A 15,698-nucleotide genomic window follows, 5' to 3' on the forward strand; every position below is an offset into this window, starting at 1 on the left:
CTATTTGCTCAGCCAGTGTTGCATATGTGTGCACTACTTGCGAAGTTGCAGTTTGGCTGCAGGCTTCTTTGGGCAATGAGATGCAGGGTTTGAGGCACAGCATCTTGCACAGCAATGTTGAAATTCACAGCTGGGTAGTGTGCATCCTCCTCTGTTGTATCGCCAGCATACTTTGCATGCCATGAGGGTAGACTTCCCTCCAGTGGGTCCAGAGGCATGTGTTTGCAGGAAGGCTGCCACTAGCGAACACATTCTTGAGCCAAAGATCTCCATCTTCCACATCCCAGGTCATATGTTGCTTAGTCTTCATCTTATCCAGGAAGTGTTTGTCATAGGTTAGCCATGACTCTCCCTCATGCTGTTTGTACATACCTAGAACTGTGTCTAGATATCAGGGCATAGGTCCTAGCCAGTGGTGTGCTGGTAAATTTTTAACAACAGGCTCTCTCCCCAGTCCACCTCGGCACCCCCCCCCCCATCCACCACTGCGCCCCCCGTCCACCTCGGCGCCCCCCCAAAATTGCAGAGCTGGCTATAGCCGGGGGGGGGGGGGGGGGGGGGGGGGGGCAATGCATTACTCTCTCCACAGGAAAAAAATTTAAATGATCCCAGGTTCCAATCTAATTCATGTTTAATGTGGGATAAAATGCCATAAATAAGTAAATAAATATAAACTTTTAATGTTGAGCACCTGATTCTCAAACTGAACATATTCCAAACACTATAATGAAAATAAAATGATTTTTTTTCTACCTTTGTTGTCTGGTGACTGTTTTTCTGATCATGCTGGCCCAGTATCCGATTCTGTTGCTATCTGTCCTCTTAACTCCATTTCCAGGGCTTCCTTTCCATTTATTTCTTTCCTCCTTTCTTCTTCATTTCTGGTCCTCAGCTTCTGCCTATTTTCTTCATCCATGTGCAGTTTTTCTCCTCTCTTCCTTTTCCCTCATCTCATCTCCTTCCTCACTCTTCTCTCCCCTCCATCCATGTCAGCATTTCTTCTCTCTCCCCTCCTCTCCCCTACCCTGCATGCACCCATACCCAGCGACCCTCCTCTGCCATGCCCTGCATGCACCCAGATGTCCAGCAATGACCCTTCTCTCCCCTGCATGCACCCATGTCCAGCAGTGACCCTCCTCTCCCCTGCATGCACCCATGTCCAGCAGTGACCCTCCTTTCCCCTGCCCTGCATGCACCCAGATGTCCAGCAGTGACCCTTCTCTCCCCTGCATGCACCCATGTCCAGCAGTGACCCTCCACTCCCCTGCCCTACATGCACCCATACCCAGCGACCCTCCTGTGCCCTGCATGCACCCAGATGTCCAGCAGTGACCCTCCTCTCCCCTGCATGCACCCATGTCCAACAGTGATCCTCCTTTCCCCTGCCCTGCATGCACCCATGTCCAGCAGTGTACCCTCCTCTCCCCTGCCCTGCATGCACCCATACATATCCAGGGACCCCCTCCATCCACCCATGCCCAGCAGCGACTCCCTTTTCCCCCCTGCCACCCCCTCCCGAGTTGTTTCGTGAATTCTTCTCCTCCCTCCCGATCCGGTCCCTCACCGCCCGCTTGTTTATTGAATTCTTCGGGGCAGGCAGTCTTGCCTGCCCGCTTCCAGCGCAGACTGTCCTCCCTTGCTTGCCGACTCGCGCTTCAAAATGGCCGCCGAGACTTCAGCCGAAGTCTCGCGAGGCCGCCTCTGGAAGTCTCGGCGGCCATTTTTAAAGGGCGAATCGGCAAGGGAGGACAGTCAGCGCTGGAAGCGGGCAGGCATGACTGCCTGCCCCGAAGAATTCACGAAACAAGCAGGCGGTGAGGCGGATCCGGAGGGAGGGAGGATGGAGGGAGGAGAGCCAGAGCCGGCTCGCTATTTTCAACAACCGGCTCGCAAGCCGGAAGAAAATTTAACAACCGGCTCTTGCGAGCCGGTGCGAGCCGGCTCCAGCACACCACTGGTCCTAGCTGATTTGGCTTCTTTCAGCAGGTAATGCTGATCATATGGGCAAAAGAGATCACCCAGTTGACCATGTTGCACACCACCAGTTTGCCATGTCCCTGGAGGTGGTCGCCATGTCCCTGGAGGTGGTCACCATGTCTTGCTTTCTTCTGTCTTTCTTCCGGTGTCCTTCCAGCAGTTTGAAGATGTCAAAGTATTCTCTCCTGAGGACCTTCTTGCATAATGATTTTGGAAAGTTCTTCCAATGCATGGCAGCAGATGAGCTATGTAAGCAAGTCTCTTGCTGCCCTGTAGCCTTCTTGCTCTGCTAAGGAGACAGAGAAGAGGAAGAGGAGGAGAAAGAAGAGGAACTACTACTATTAGGAGGAAGAAGACCACTTGCTGCTCTTATGCTTCTTAGCTTTCTTGTCACCAACACGTCTGGCTGCTGTTAGCATGGTGCTTGGAGGAGCTAATACTGTGGCAGTGGATGTAGATGGCACTCCATTCGGCTCTGCTGTGCTTGGTGAAGGGCAGGGACCACTGCTCCTGAGGAAGGTTGGGAATGAGTGGTGTCCAGCTGTTGCTGAGCAGCGGATGTCACTGCAGCCGAGGAAGGCTGAGAGACTACCAAGGTAGCTCTTTAGAATAAGGTGGGCTCTATTGTGAATGGTGCTCCCTGCAGGAAGAAGAGTAGCCTGAGTACCAGTTTCTAGCGTCCCTACCAGTCTTGTTCCCATGGATAACTTCTGGTAGTGTACTCGGGATGCCGACGATATCGCCTGTCCATATCAGGATACTCTGATGGTTCCAGGAAAGGGTCCCAATGCATGTGTAGTTCTGGTGCAATAGAATATGGACCTCTGGAACACCGCGCATAGTAGCGGGATCTGTGGTAGCCATGATTGGAAGATTGTGAGGGTGGGGATCTAGGAGTGTGGCTCATTCGCTGGCTGTCATGATTGTATACTTCGTTGTGCCTGCTTGACTCTGTTCATTGCCTCCTTGTGCTACTGTCCCAATATCCAACCTGCCTCCTTGTGCTACTGTCCCAATATCCAACCTATTCTCTTGTCAATGGTGCTCCAGCTCTGCTGAGAGGGTATGAAGTGGCCAGGTGTAGTCTCTAGCAATGGCGGTGATGCATCATGCTGTTCCAGGGGGTTAACAATGACATCCTGAGATTTTGCCAGTGCCTGGTGCCTTTGAGTCTCCAAGAACAACATGATTGGTGGGAGAGGAAGGTCTACAGAATTTATATACTGCTCAAGCAGTCTGCGAGACCTCTTAGAGGCTCTAGCAGCAGACTCTGAAACAGCAGTGTTTAGATCTGAGACATGCTCATCAGGTTTGGCAGCTTCAGTTGCAGTGAGGGGCTGATAATTGTGGCACGGCTGCAACGGTTCCAGTGAAAGACTGAGGTGACAACTCTGGTGTGGCTAAAGCGGCCTCTGTTTTGTTCTATGCACACGCTGTGTGCTGAGGTAATAGCTCTGGGGTGGCTAATGCATCCACTGTGCTGTTCCATGCACATGCTGGGACCTGACCTGAAGGAAACTATCTCAGCTAACCTTTTGTGCTGCTTTCTTTATAAAACTGGCCCAGATAAAACAAAAAAACACAATGAAGGATGGCAGAGAAGAGGGTGGAAGAGCCGAAGCCGTTCCTTAAATTTCAAAATTGCAGGCTAGCCATAGCTCCACCCCAGTCCTGAGCATCCAACCAATCTGGAGGAGCGCCAGCACTAAGTAGATACCGATGTGCTGATCCGGCATAATTACGCTGGTGGAGACGAACCTAAGCTCGGCTCAAAGGAACAGCAGATGACAGAGTTTCCTCATGGCCTGTCACCATGTTAACTTATGCTGCTCACCATGCAGCCTGTGTCTCTCTCCGAAGTTTTCATGCTCACTCCATTTAAAGTGGTGACACTGTACTGGACCCACAACACCAGTCCTAAAAAAAAAAAAAAAAGGCCAAATGTCTAGCGAGGCTTTCTAGCTATGGAACCTTACTTGCCATAGTTTGGCCTCTCCCACCAGACAGAGAGAATGCAGCAGGATGAAAGAGGAGTGCATTGATCTGCCTGCAGGTTTCTCTCTTTGACCCACTTCTTGTACAAGAATCAAAAAAGTATTTTCATCCAATTTGTGTTACATAGCCATGACTTAGCCTCAGAAACATAATGAAAAAGAATGGGAAAGCTTAGGGAAGATTGAGATTGAAGAGAAATTGAGAGACAGTACCTGCATCAGTCCTCCGCCTATGCCGTTCTCTTCTGTGGCTAACCATGGACTCCGTCCCTGTCTCGTTATCCAGACCATCACGGCTGCTGGCAGCGTTGGGGCTGTAGAGAACAAAGAGAGAGGTTTTCAGCACGCATTTTTTTTAGTAGACTTCCATCAGCTGAATGACAATTCCTTTCATATTCCACCACTGCTTTCCTGAACAATCCACTTCAGCCGCCTTTGCACCCCCTCCCAGTCTTGCTCAACCATCCAAATCTAGCCAACAGGCATGGTCTAATGAAGAGAGGAGAGAATTATAAATTGCATTAGTTAAAGGTTCTTATAATTTACTAAGAACAGGTTTTCAAAGGGACTGAGCTGCCTAATTAAGAGATGGGCCAACTAATTCCCGTGTTTAAAAATCGCCCTACCACTGAGCAGCTAAATATAGTCAGTCAGTTTTAATCTAGGCATTCCCAAGGGCATGCTTAAATCAGGGGAGTAAACTAATTTTTGTATTTATTGGTATTTACTAACCGCCCTTATGAATAGATTCAACTAAGGTGATGTACAGCAGGTCCAGTTTAACATAAAAGTTACAATTTTGTTAACGATATACAGTGGGGGAAATAAGTATTTGATCCCTTGCTGATTTTGTAAGTTTGCCCACTGACAAAGACATGAGCAGCCCATAATTGAAGGGTAGGTTATTGGTAACAGTGAGAGATAGCACATCACAAATTAAATCCGGAAAATCACATTGTGGAAAGTATATGAATTTATTTGCATTCTGCAGAGGGAAATAAGTATTTGATCCCCCACCAACCAGTAAGAGATCTGGCCCCTACAGACCAGGTAGATGCTCCAAATCAACTCGTTACCTGCATGACAGACAGCTGTCGGCAATGGTCACCTGTATGAAAGACACCTGTCCACAGACTCAGTGAATCAATCAGACTCTAACCTCTACAAAATGGCCAAGAGCAAGGAGCTGTCTAAGGATGTCAGGGACAAGATCATACACCTGCACAAGGCTGGAATGGGCTACAAAACCATCAGTAAGACGCTGGGCGAGAAGGAGACAACTGTTGGTGCCATAGTAAGAAAATGGAAGAAGTACAAAATGACTGTCAATCGACAAAGATCTGGGGCTCCACGCAAAATCTCACCTCGTGGGGTATCCTTGATCATGAGGAAGGTTAGAAATCAGCCTACAACTACAAGGGGGGAACTTGTCAATGATCTCAAGGCAGCTGGGACCACTGTCACCACGAAAACCATTGGTAACACATTACGACATAATGGATTGCAATCCTGCAGTGCCCGCAAGGTCCCCCTGCTCCGGAAGGCACATGTGACGGCCCGTCTGAAGTTTGCCAGTGAACACCTGGATGATGCCGAGAGTGATTGGGAGAAGGTGCTGTGGTCAGATGAGACAAAAATTGAGCTCTTTGGCATGAACTCAACTCGCCGTGTTTGGAGGAAGAGAAATGCTGCCTATGACCCAAAGAACACCGTCCCCACTGTCAAGCATGGAGGTGGAAATGTTATGTTTTGGGGGTGTTTCTCTGCTAAGGGCACAGGACTACTTCACCGCATCAATGGGAGAATGGATGGGGCCATGTACCGTACAATTCTGAGTGACAACCTCCTTCCCTCCGCCAGGGCCTTAAAAATGGGTCGTGGCTGGGTCTTCCAGCACGACAATGACCCAAAACATACAGCCAAGGCAACAAAGGAGTGGCTCAGGAAGAAGCACATTAGGGTCATGGAGTGGCCTAGCCAGTCACCAGACCTTAATCCCATTGAAAACTTATGGAGGGAGCTGAAGCTGCGAGTTGCCAAGCGACAGCCCAGAACTCTTAATGATTTAGAGATGATCTGCAAAGAGGAGTGGACCAAAATTCCTCCTGACATGTGTGCAAACCTCATCATCAACTACAGAAGACGTCTGACCGCTGTGCTTGCCAACAAGGGTTTTGCCACCAAGTATTAGGTCTTGTTTGCCAGAGGGATCAAATACTTATTTCCCTCTGCAGAATGCAAATAAATTCATATACTTTCCACAATGTGATTTTCCGGATTTAATTTGTGATGTGCTATCTCTCACTGTTACCAATAACCTACCCTTCAATTATGGGCTGCTCATGTCTTTGTCAGTGGGCAAACTTACAAAATCAGCAAGGGATCAAATACTTATTTCCCCCACTGTACGTAAAATGACCAAATATAAACATAATACAATAAATGAGGTAAACTTGGAAATATGATGTCAGTACAATACAAACAATACCATTAATAGACAGCATGGAAGAATACTCAAATAACATAGATATTTATTTATCTATCACATTTGTATCCCACATTTTCCCACTGATTGCAGGCTCAAAGTGGCTTACAATAGTACTGTAATAAAGTTGCAATGCAAATAGGTACAGTTTTGCAAATTAAGAAACAAGGTAGTAATAACAATTGAACAGCAATAGTTATTAAGATAGAATTTACAATTAATCAATAATAAAATGAGGAAGATAATAACGTGTAATTAGTGTCCATTGGATCATATGATGGTAAGGTACAATTCTGATTATGTTGAACCTGGGGAATAAGCCTTTTTAAACAATACTGATTTCAATAATTTCCTAAAGTTTAGGTAGTTCTGGGTAGATTTTACTGGTTTGGGTAGGGCATTCCACAGTTGAGTGCCAACGTAAGTGAAATTTGAGGCGTAAATTGATTTATATTTTAAGCCATTACAGTCTGGAAAGTGTAAGTTCAAATATGATCGTGAGGTACTGGATCTGTTTCTGGGTGGTAAGTCAACCAGTTCAAGCATATATTCAGGTACCTTGCCATAGCTTATCCTGTGAATTAATGTACATATTTTGAAAGCTACTCATTCTTTTATAGGGAGCCAGTGCAGAATTTCTCTGAGTGGTTTTGCAGATTCGAATTTAGGTTTTCCAAATATCAGTCTTGCCGCAGTATTTTGAACCGTTTGTAATTTCTTGAGTAGATGTTCTTTGCATCCTGCATATATAGCGTTGCAGTAATCCGTCTGGCTTAGGACCATGGATTGTATCAAATTACGGAAGACTTCACGTGGAAAAAATGGTTTTATTCGTTTGAGTCTCCACATTGAATAAAACATTTTCTTTGTGGTGTTGGTTACTTGAGTCTCCAGTATTAGATATCTATCAATTGTGATCCCTAAAAGTTTCAGACTATCCGAGATTAGCAATGAAAGGTTGGGGGTATTTAAAGTGGTAGGATTATATTTGTCATATTGGGATGATAAAAAGAGACAGTGGGTTTTCGGCATATGTCATTATGTCAGCATAATACCAATGAAACAACTAATAAGTAACCCAATACTATTCTATTCAGGGTTTTTATATCCTGCTAAAATCAATACAGAGTCTAAACAGGTTACATAAATATAAAACATAAACTGGAAAGTTAAGAAAGCTTACAAAAATTAGTCATTCAAATATTTATCAAAGAGATAAGTTTTCAATCCCTTGTGGAATTGTAAATAACTCGAGATCATGCAAACTTGTACAGGTATAGGATTCCACAACTTACTAGCCTAAAAAGAAAAGGCATTGTCATGGATTCTTTTATAACGAATTTTCTTAACAGATGGAAACCCCAACAATAAAATAGAATAGAAACAAGAGCTCCTTCACAATATTGGATAGGCTAATCAACTGTGGAAGCAAAAAGGAGCAATTTCCCTGCAATATATTAAACACAATACAGGCAATCTTAAAAACTATCCAAGCAGAAACTGGTAACCAATGCAATTGTCTAAGTAGTGATGCCACATGGTCGTATCGTGAGTAATCATAAATCAATTTAGCTGAAGTATTTTGCAATAATTGCAATTTATTAGTCATGAATTTATTCCAATAGAACATTCAAATAACATACATATGATGCTAATGCTTTTCTATGCAGCTGAGGGACCAAGTGCAGATATATAGATGAGAACAAGATGAGTAGTGCAGAGTCAATTGGGATAAATAGATAAGTGGCTAAACTCAAGGCAAAATCTTTGTGCAGTTAAACAAGATATGAAGAGATGGTCTAAGTTACAGGGTGTGCAGCAAGCTAATCCAGGTGAACAGTGAGTGTACAGTCAGTCATCACATGTATTAAAGGCTTGTGAGAAGAGCCAGGATTTCACCTGCTTCCTGAAGTAGAGGTAGTCTTGAGTTAAACAAAGCCCCTTTGGAGACAGTTCCAGGGTGTGGGGGCTACTCCTGAAAAGGTCTGTTGGTGGGTATCACATTGTACAATTCTTTTGATGAGGGTATAGATAGTAATGCTCTTTGACAGGACCTTAGAGGTCTCAAAGGGGTGTAGAGGCCCATTTTATCTGAGGACCTTGAAAATCAGAGTTTTAAATTTAGCTCTATAAAGTCCTGGTAGACAGTATAGTTTTTGCAGGAAGGGTGTGATGTAGTTAATTTGCTTGCAGCCTTCTAATCAGTCGGGCTGTAGCATTCTGAATTAGTTGGAACTGATGCAAGCTCTTTTTGGTTTGACCAGTGTACACGGCATTACAGTAGTCTAGTTGTGACATTATCATGACATGGACCACTGTGGTCTGACTCGTCTTTTCAATATTTGGAGAGAGATTTTGTAGCTGACACAGGTGACAGAGACAATTTTTAAAGGTTGTTTGGATTTGTGGGATCAGAGAAGGTGATGAGTCCAGCAGTATCCCAAGATTCCTGACCTGTGATTTTAGGGGGGGGGGGGGGGTCATACTTCCCAAAGGTATTTTGAAGTCAGGTATTTATCTACTTGTGCTAAGTACCCAAAGAATCTCTGTTTTGCTTGGGTTCAGGCAGAGTTTGTTGTTTTTTGCCCATTTCTAAGTTGCAGTTAGACAGGCACTGCAACTAGTTGGATTTTGAATTATTTATTTTATTTATTTGTTATTGTTACATTTGTACCACACATTTTCCCACCTATTTGCAGGCTCAATGTGGCTTACATAGTACCGTAATGGTGTTCGCCAAGTCGGTTGATAACAAATACAAGGTTATATTGTGGTCGCAAGAGGTAGGTGTGTATCAGGCAACATGAGGGTCGAAGGGAGTGAGGATTGTATATTGTCCAGTACGATCATTGGTTATGCTGTGTTGCTGGGTGTGGGGATTTATGGTGGATTGGTGGGGTAGGCCTTTTTGAAGAGGTTGGTTTTTAGTGATTTCCTGAAGTTTAGATGGTCTTGGATTGTTTTCACAGCTTTTGAGAGTCCATTCCATAGTTGTGCGCTTATGTATGAGAAGCAGGATGCATAGGTTGTTTTGTATTTAAGTCCTTTACAATTTGGGTAATGTAGGTTTAGGTATGATCGTGATGATCCGATTCTGTTTGTGGTTGGTAGATCTATGAGGTCTATTATGTATCCTGAGACTATGCCGTAGATAATTTTGTGGACCAAAGTGCAGATTTTGAAGATGATCCTTTCTTTGATTGGGAGCGAGTGCAGCTTTTCTCGGAAGGGTTTAGCACTTTCGAAATGTGTTTTACCAAATATCAGCCTGGCTGCTGTATTTGGGTGGTCTGGAGTTTTTTTGTGAGTTGTTCTTTGCATCCCGCGTAGATGCCGTTGCAGTAATCTGCATGGCTTACGACCATTGATTGTATTCGGTTTCGAAAAATTTCTCTCGGGAAGAAAGGTTTTAATCGTTTAAGTTTCCACATTGAATAGAACATTTTCTTTATTACGGAGTTTACTTGGCTCTCAAGGGTAAGGTTACGGTCGAATGTGACTCCGAGTATTTTTAGGCTGTCTGAGATATGGAGGGTGTGTCCTGGAGTGTTTATGGTTGTGGGTTTGTACTTGTTATGTTGAGATGAGAGGGTGAGGCAGTGTGTTTTTTCAGTGTTCAGTTGGAATAAATTTGCCCCAAGAGTCCATGATGTTCAGGCCGTCATTGATTTTGTTGGTTATTTCTGTTAGGTCATGTCTGAAGGGAATGTAGATTGTAACGCCATCTGCATAGATGAACGGGTTGAGGCCTCGATTGGATAGGGACTTTGCCAGTGGGATCATCATTATATTGAAGAGTATTGGTGATAATGGTGATCCTTGAGGTACTCCGCAGGCTGCTTTCCACGGTGGTGATATGTTTGAGTTTGATTTTACTTGGTATGTTCTGGTGGTTAGAAAGCCCTTGATCCAGTTAAGTGCATTTCCATCAATCCCAAAGTGGCCGAGGAGTCTTAGTAGTATACTGTGGTTTACCATGTCGAATGCACTCGACATGTCGAATTGGAGGAGGAGTATGCTTTTACCTGTGGCTATTTCCTGCTTGAATTTCGCCAGGAGAGTGACTAGGACGGTTTCAGTGCTATGGTGGGGGCGGAATCCTGATTGTGAGTCGTGTAGTATTGAAAACTTGTCCAAGTATTCCGTGAGCTGTTTGGTCACCAAGCTTTCCATTCTGCACGGTCCACAGTTCCCAGTGGATTAAAATAGAACATGCATGATAAAATGCCTGGTACAACTGGGAACTACTGAATATTTGAAATATAAACTTTAAGCAAATAAGATTTTTACATACAAAGAAAAACCTAACAATAGAATAGTTCTGAGAGAAGAGGACATTTCTCTGGGTAAGTGAACATTATTAGGCTCTGGTACTTTGGTGATTTAAAGACTGAGGATAAAAGAGGAATTATAGGTTTATTGATAAAGACAGTTTGAATTTTAAAAAGCAAACTTTATTAACTAGTTTCCATAGTGTAAAATTCATTTTCCCACAGTTTTAAACTTGAACTTTCTGGTACAGCAGAGAGCCTTAGGAAACTGGAAGGCTGGGCATCCAAACAGCAGATGAAATTTAATGTGGAGAAATACAAAGTGATGCACACTGGGAAGTTACCTGATGCTAGGGTCCACCTTGGGGGCCAGCACCCAAGAAAAAGATCTAGGTGTCTTTATAGAGACTACATTGAATCTTTTGCCCAGTGTGCTGTGGCAACCAAAAAAGTAAACAGGATGCTAGGAATTATTAGGAAAGAGAAGGTAAATAAGACCAAGAATACTATAATGCCTCTATATCACTCCATGGTATGACCTCACCTTGAGTATTGCATTCAATTCTGGTCGCTGTACCTCAAGAAAGATATAGCAGAATTAGAAATGGTTCAAAGATGAGCGACCAGACTTATAAAGGAGATGGAACTCCTCTCACATGAGGAAAGGCTAAAGAGGATAGGGCTCTTCAGCTTGGAAAAGCAAGAGCCGAGGGGAGATATGACTGAGGTCTACAAAATCCTGAGTGGTGTAGAATGAGTAGAAGTGAATCAATTTTTTACTCTTTCAAAAATTACAAAGACTAGGAGACATTCAATGAAGTTACATGGAAATCCTTTTAAAACAAATAGGAGGAAATATTTTTTCACTCAACAAATAGTTAAGCTCTGGAACTTGTTGCCGGAGGATGTGGTAACAGCGGTTAGCGTACCTGGGTTTAAAAAAAGGTTTGGACAAGTTCCTGGAGGAAAACTCTATAGTCTGCTATTGAGATGTAAGCCACTGCTTGCTCTGGAAAAGGTAACAAGGAATGTTGCTGTTATTTGGGTTTCTAGCAGATACTTGTGACCTGGATTGGTCACTTTTGGAAAACAGGATACTGACCCAGTATGGCTATTCTTATATTCTTATGAGCAGATAAAGATATATTGCCCATGTGATATGAATCACCACTGAAGGGCCAATAGAAATGCAAAAAAGTGTTTTGAAAATTAATGCAGCAGTAAACACTAACTTTTGGAACACTGGGGTTGTTATAGAATACTAGCATTTAGGCACCTATCTACAGTTAGGTGAGAGCACTTAAACCAGTCTTTGACACAGCACAAATGTTCACGCCTAAAGTTAAGATGCTAGTATTCTACAATGGCAATTACATGCACAATTGCCATTATAGAATCCGTGCTTAGCACGCTGCATCCCGGCACCTAACTTAAGGCACCCTTTCTTGATCTACCACTTTATCTCCCTAGGCACCAGCTGTTGACCCTCTCTCTACCCTGGAGTAGTCACTCAGGAGTTATTCTTCAAAAGCCCACTGAGGGAGAAGTAACCAGCTAACTATAGACATTTAAGAAAATATTCAGCTGAACCTAACCACCAGGTTTTCAGCTAAATATTCTCTTAGGGCTCCTTTTACTAAGTGGCGGTAAGCCCAACGCAGGTTTACCACTTGCTATAACAGAAGTACCGCCAGGCTATTGCAGCAGCCCAGCAATACTTCCCACCCCTACAACACCATCATTTTCAGTGCTACAAAAATTTCTGCTTTACACATGTATACCTCTACTCAGGTTTACAAGTGTTATATAGTAAGCACACAGAAAAATAGGGATCAGTATCCAACGTGATTTTACTGGCCAGAAGCAGCTCCTGGCTGGTTAACTCACTTGTGCATGGCTATCTGCTGATATTCAGTGGCACTTAACTGGTCAGTGCTGCTGAATATCATCACTGACAGCTAAATTGAAAGCTGGCTGTTTTGTGGGCGGTTCAAGGGGCGGAGTCGACACTTACGCATAAAACTCAATTCTGTCTTTATGTGGTGTCACTTAGGCTGAATATCGCATTTAACCACATAAGGATAAGGGACTTGAAGTTGCCAGCTGCATAAACCTGGATAATCAATGTCGGTGTCAACACATGGCCCAGCAATAAATATCCAGGAGTAATGCTGCCACTGGCTGAATATTTATCTAATACTATCTACTATTAAGCAATATGTATAGGCATTCCTTGGAGAGCTGCAATGTCTGTGTATAATATAAAAATTACATGTGTCCACACTTGTAGTACACACACAAATTTACACCTACTTCAGAACCAATGTAAATTTGTGTGCTATTAGGGAGAGTTCTGACAGCCTGTTTTTAAAGATGTGTAGGTGACTATCAGGCTTATTTTTGAAAGTGATTGCCGGTGATCTTCCGACATAAATCGGGAGATGGCCGGCAATCTCGCAAAAGCGGTGAAATCGGTATAATCGAAAGCTGCTTTTTTGACACCATCACCGCTTTCCCATCGCCAGGCCGGTGAAAGTTCAAGGGGGTGTGTCGGCGGCGAAGCGAAGGCGGGGCATGGGCGTGGCTACCAGATGGCCGGCTTTTGCGGATAATGGGGAAAAAAGCGGCTTTAATCAGTATTTCGCCGCTTTTACTTGGTCCTTTTATTTTCACGACCAAGCCTCAAAAAGGTGCCCGAACTGACCAGATGACCACCCGAGGGAATGGGGGATGACCTCCCCGTACTCCCCCAGTGCTCACCAACCCCCTCCCACATTAAAACAATAAAACTAAAAACCTTTTTTGCCAGCCTGCATGCCAGCCTCAAATGTCATACCCAGCTCCCTGACAGCAGTATGCAGGTCCCTGGAACAGTTTATGTTCGTTGCAGTGGACTTCAGGCAGGTGGACCCATGCCCACCCCCCTACCCGTTACACTTGTGGTGGTAAGTGTTGAGCCCTCCAACCCCCCCAAAACCCACTGTACCCACATGTAGGTGCCCCCCCCCCCTTCATCCATAAGGACTATGGTAGTGGTGTAGAGTTGTGGGGAGTGGGCTTTGGGAGGGATTTGGGGGGCTCAGCACCCAAACTAAGGGAGCTATGCACCTGGGAGGTATTTGTATATTTTTAAACAATTTTTAGAAGTGCCCCCTAGGGTGCCCGGTTGGTGTCCTGGCATGTCATGTGGACCAGTGCACTACAAATGCTGGCTCCTCCCACACCAAATGCCTTGGATGTTGCCAGGTTGGCGATTGCCGGCATTTTTTTCCATTATCGCTGAAAAACAAAACCGGAAATCTCAAACCCGGCGAACTCCGGCATTTCGCCGGGCTAAACCGTATTATCGAAAAAAAAAGATGGCCGGCCATCTTTTTCGATAATACGGTTCTGGCCAGCTGTAGCGCCGCCAAAATAGATCGACGTTCGATTATGCACCTCAATGTTGCCTTTCTAAATAGGCACAGTTTGGAAATTTCTACAGATGTCCTATTATAAAATGACCCCTCACAAGAGCAATTTTCAACTGCCCATATATCTGCACAGTTTGCAGGTAATTGGATTTTGAACCAGTTTTCAAAGGAAAGTACATGCATATTTTCACTTTAAAAACTGTCTAAGGAAAAGGTGTTTGCAGCACACATTCATATCTTTTTGTTGAAGTACTTTTCTGGAGTAAAATAAAGTATGTAGTTTTGACAATTGAAAAGCATGTCTGTACTTCCAAACCCTGCCCAACTGAGCTCCCAGGAATGCCTCCCAATAATACAGAAAAATGTATACATATGATGGCACCTTCTTTCCTTTGTGCTTTGTTCATCAATCACCAGTGCCACCTGGTGCCCACAATGCTTTCAATCACCTGAACCGGAAACAAATACCACCAACCCCCCTTCCCCACACCATCACAACAGTGACAGGAGCAAATACAACCACTAATAACAGCACAGTCTTAGAACAGCAGAGAATTTCACATCTGGCAGAAAATAGTATTGTCCTCTTTATGGACAAGCAGATCCTAGCCTGCAATCCGCAAGGAGGCAGAGCGAGCAATGCAATGACTGGCACAAGTCTAGAAGTCGTAATTCAAAGATCTGTCTGCCTCAGTCCATCCAAAATGTTGTTTCCTGACTTCGCCCACTAACTGTTACTTGTATCGTGTCTTTTTTCCCTAATTAAACATACATTGATGGTTCTGCATCTTCTGGTTCCAGTGCAGGGCACAGTTTATTGTCAGATTTACACTTGAGATCATACTGAATGTAGCACAAGAGGGCATATCATATTTAATCATCTCTCTGACCTCATGTGCAACTTTCTTTAAATTAGTCACCTTACTTTCTAACTCTTCTTACTCTCTTACCTATCTATATGTTCCATCTTTGCTTTACCTTTCACTATCAATTAAAATGTTCTATTATGTATTGTGTTGACATTGTAAGTAGTATACTATACCATACTTTGTATTGTTATTTGAATATTTTTACTGCTGTAATTGCCTATTGCTCATGTTTGATCTATTCTTACTGTACACCGCCTTGAGTGAATTCCTTCAAAAAGGGAGTAAATAAATCCTAATAAATAAAAATGAAAGTTCGGCCAATGCCCATATTATGGCCGGTAGCATGACTTTTCGTGTTCTATGAACCAAGCTGAATTGGGAGGAAGGATGGGGGTGGGGTGCTAATAGCAGCCAACACCCATAGTTACTCCCAGTGATATGCAATCAGTGTGCCAGAGCTGTACATCCAGCAGCATCTGTTGTTACTGTTCTATATAATAGCGTCAGGTCAGCAAAGTCAGCCACACCAGTATGGCTTCATCAATAAGCAAAAGGTCCCTGATAGAAATATAAAAGAACCCACTGGCCCTTTCTATCTGCTCATTCTGTGTAATGTGACAATAGGAAAAATCAAAATTTGGTCAAGGCCAGTAATAGAAGTGGGACTTTTAAAAAAAGTTTGGAGAAGT

The 15,698-nt window shown here is 43.9% G+C and overlaps 1 protein-coding gene across 3 annotated transcripts in view; it reads right to left on the bottom strand.

Moving 5' to 3' along the window:
- DVL1 (dishevelled segment polarity protein 1) overlaps positions 1-15,698 on the bottom strand; it is a 180,409-nt gene that overhangs the window by 86,728 nt on the left and 77,983 nt on the right. For all 3 annotated transcript variants that reach the window (XM_030222264.1, XM_030222263.1, XM_030222262.1), the window contains exon 4: positions 4,185-4,285. In XM_030222264.1, the coding sequence (XP_030078124.1) occupies positions 4,185-4,285 (101 nt within the window). The remainder of the gene's footprint in view (positions 1-4,184; positions 4,286-15,698) is intronic.

Source organism: Microcaecilia unicolor, chromosome 13 (assembly GCF_901765095.1).
Source record: "Microcaecilia unicolor chromosome 13, aMicUni1.1, whole genome shotgun sequence".
NCBI classification, from domain to species: Eukaryota; Metazoa; Chordata; class Amphibia; order Gymnophiona; family Siphonopidae; genus Microcaecilia; species Microcaecilia unicolor.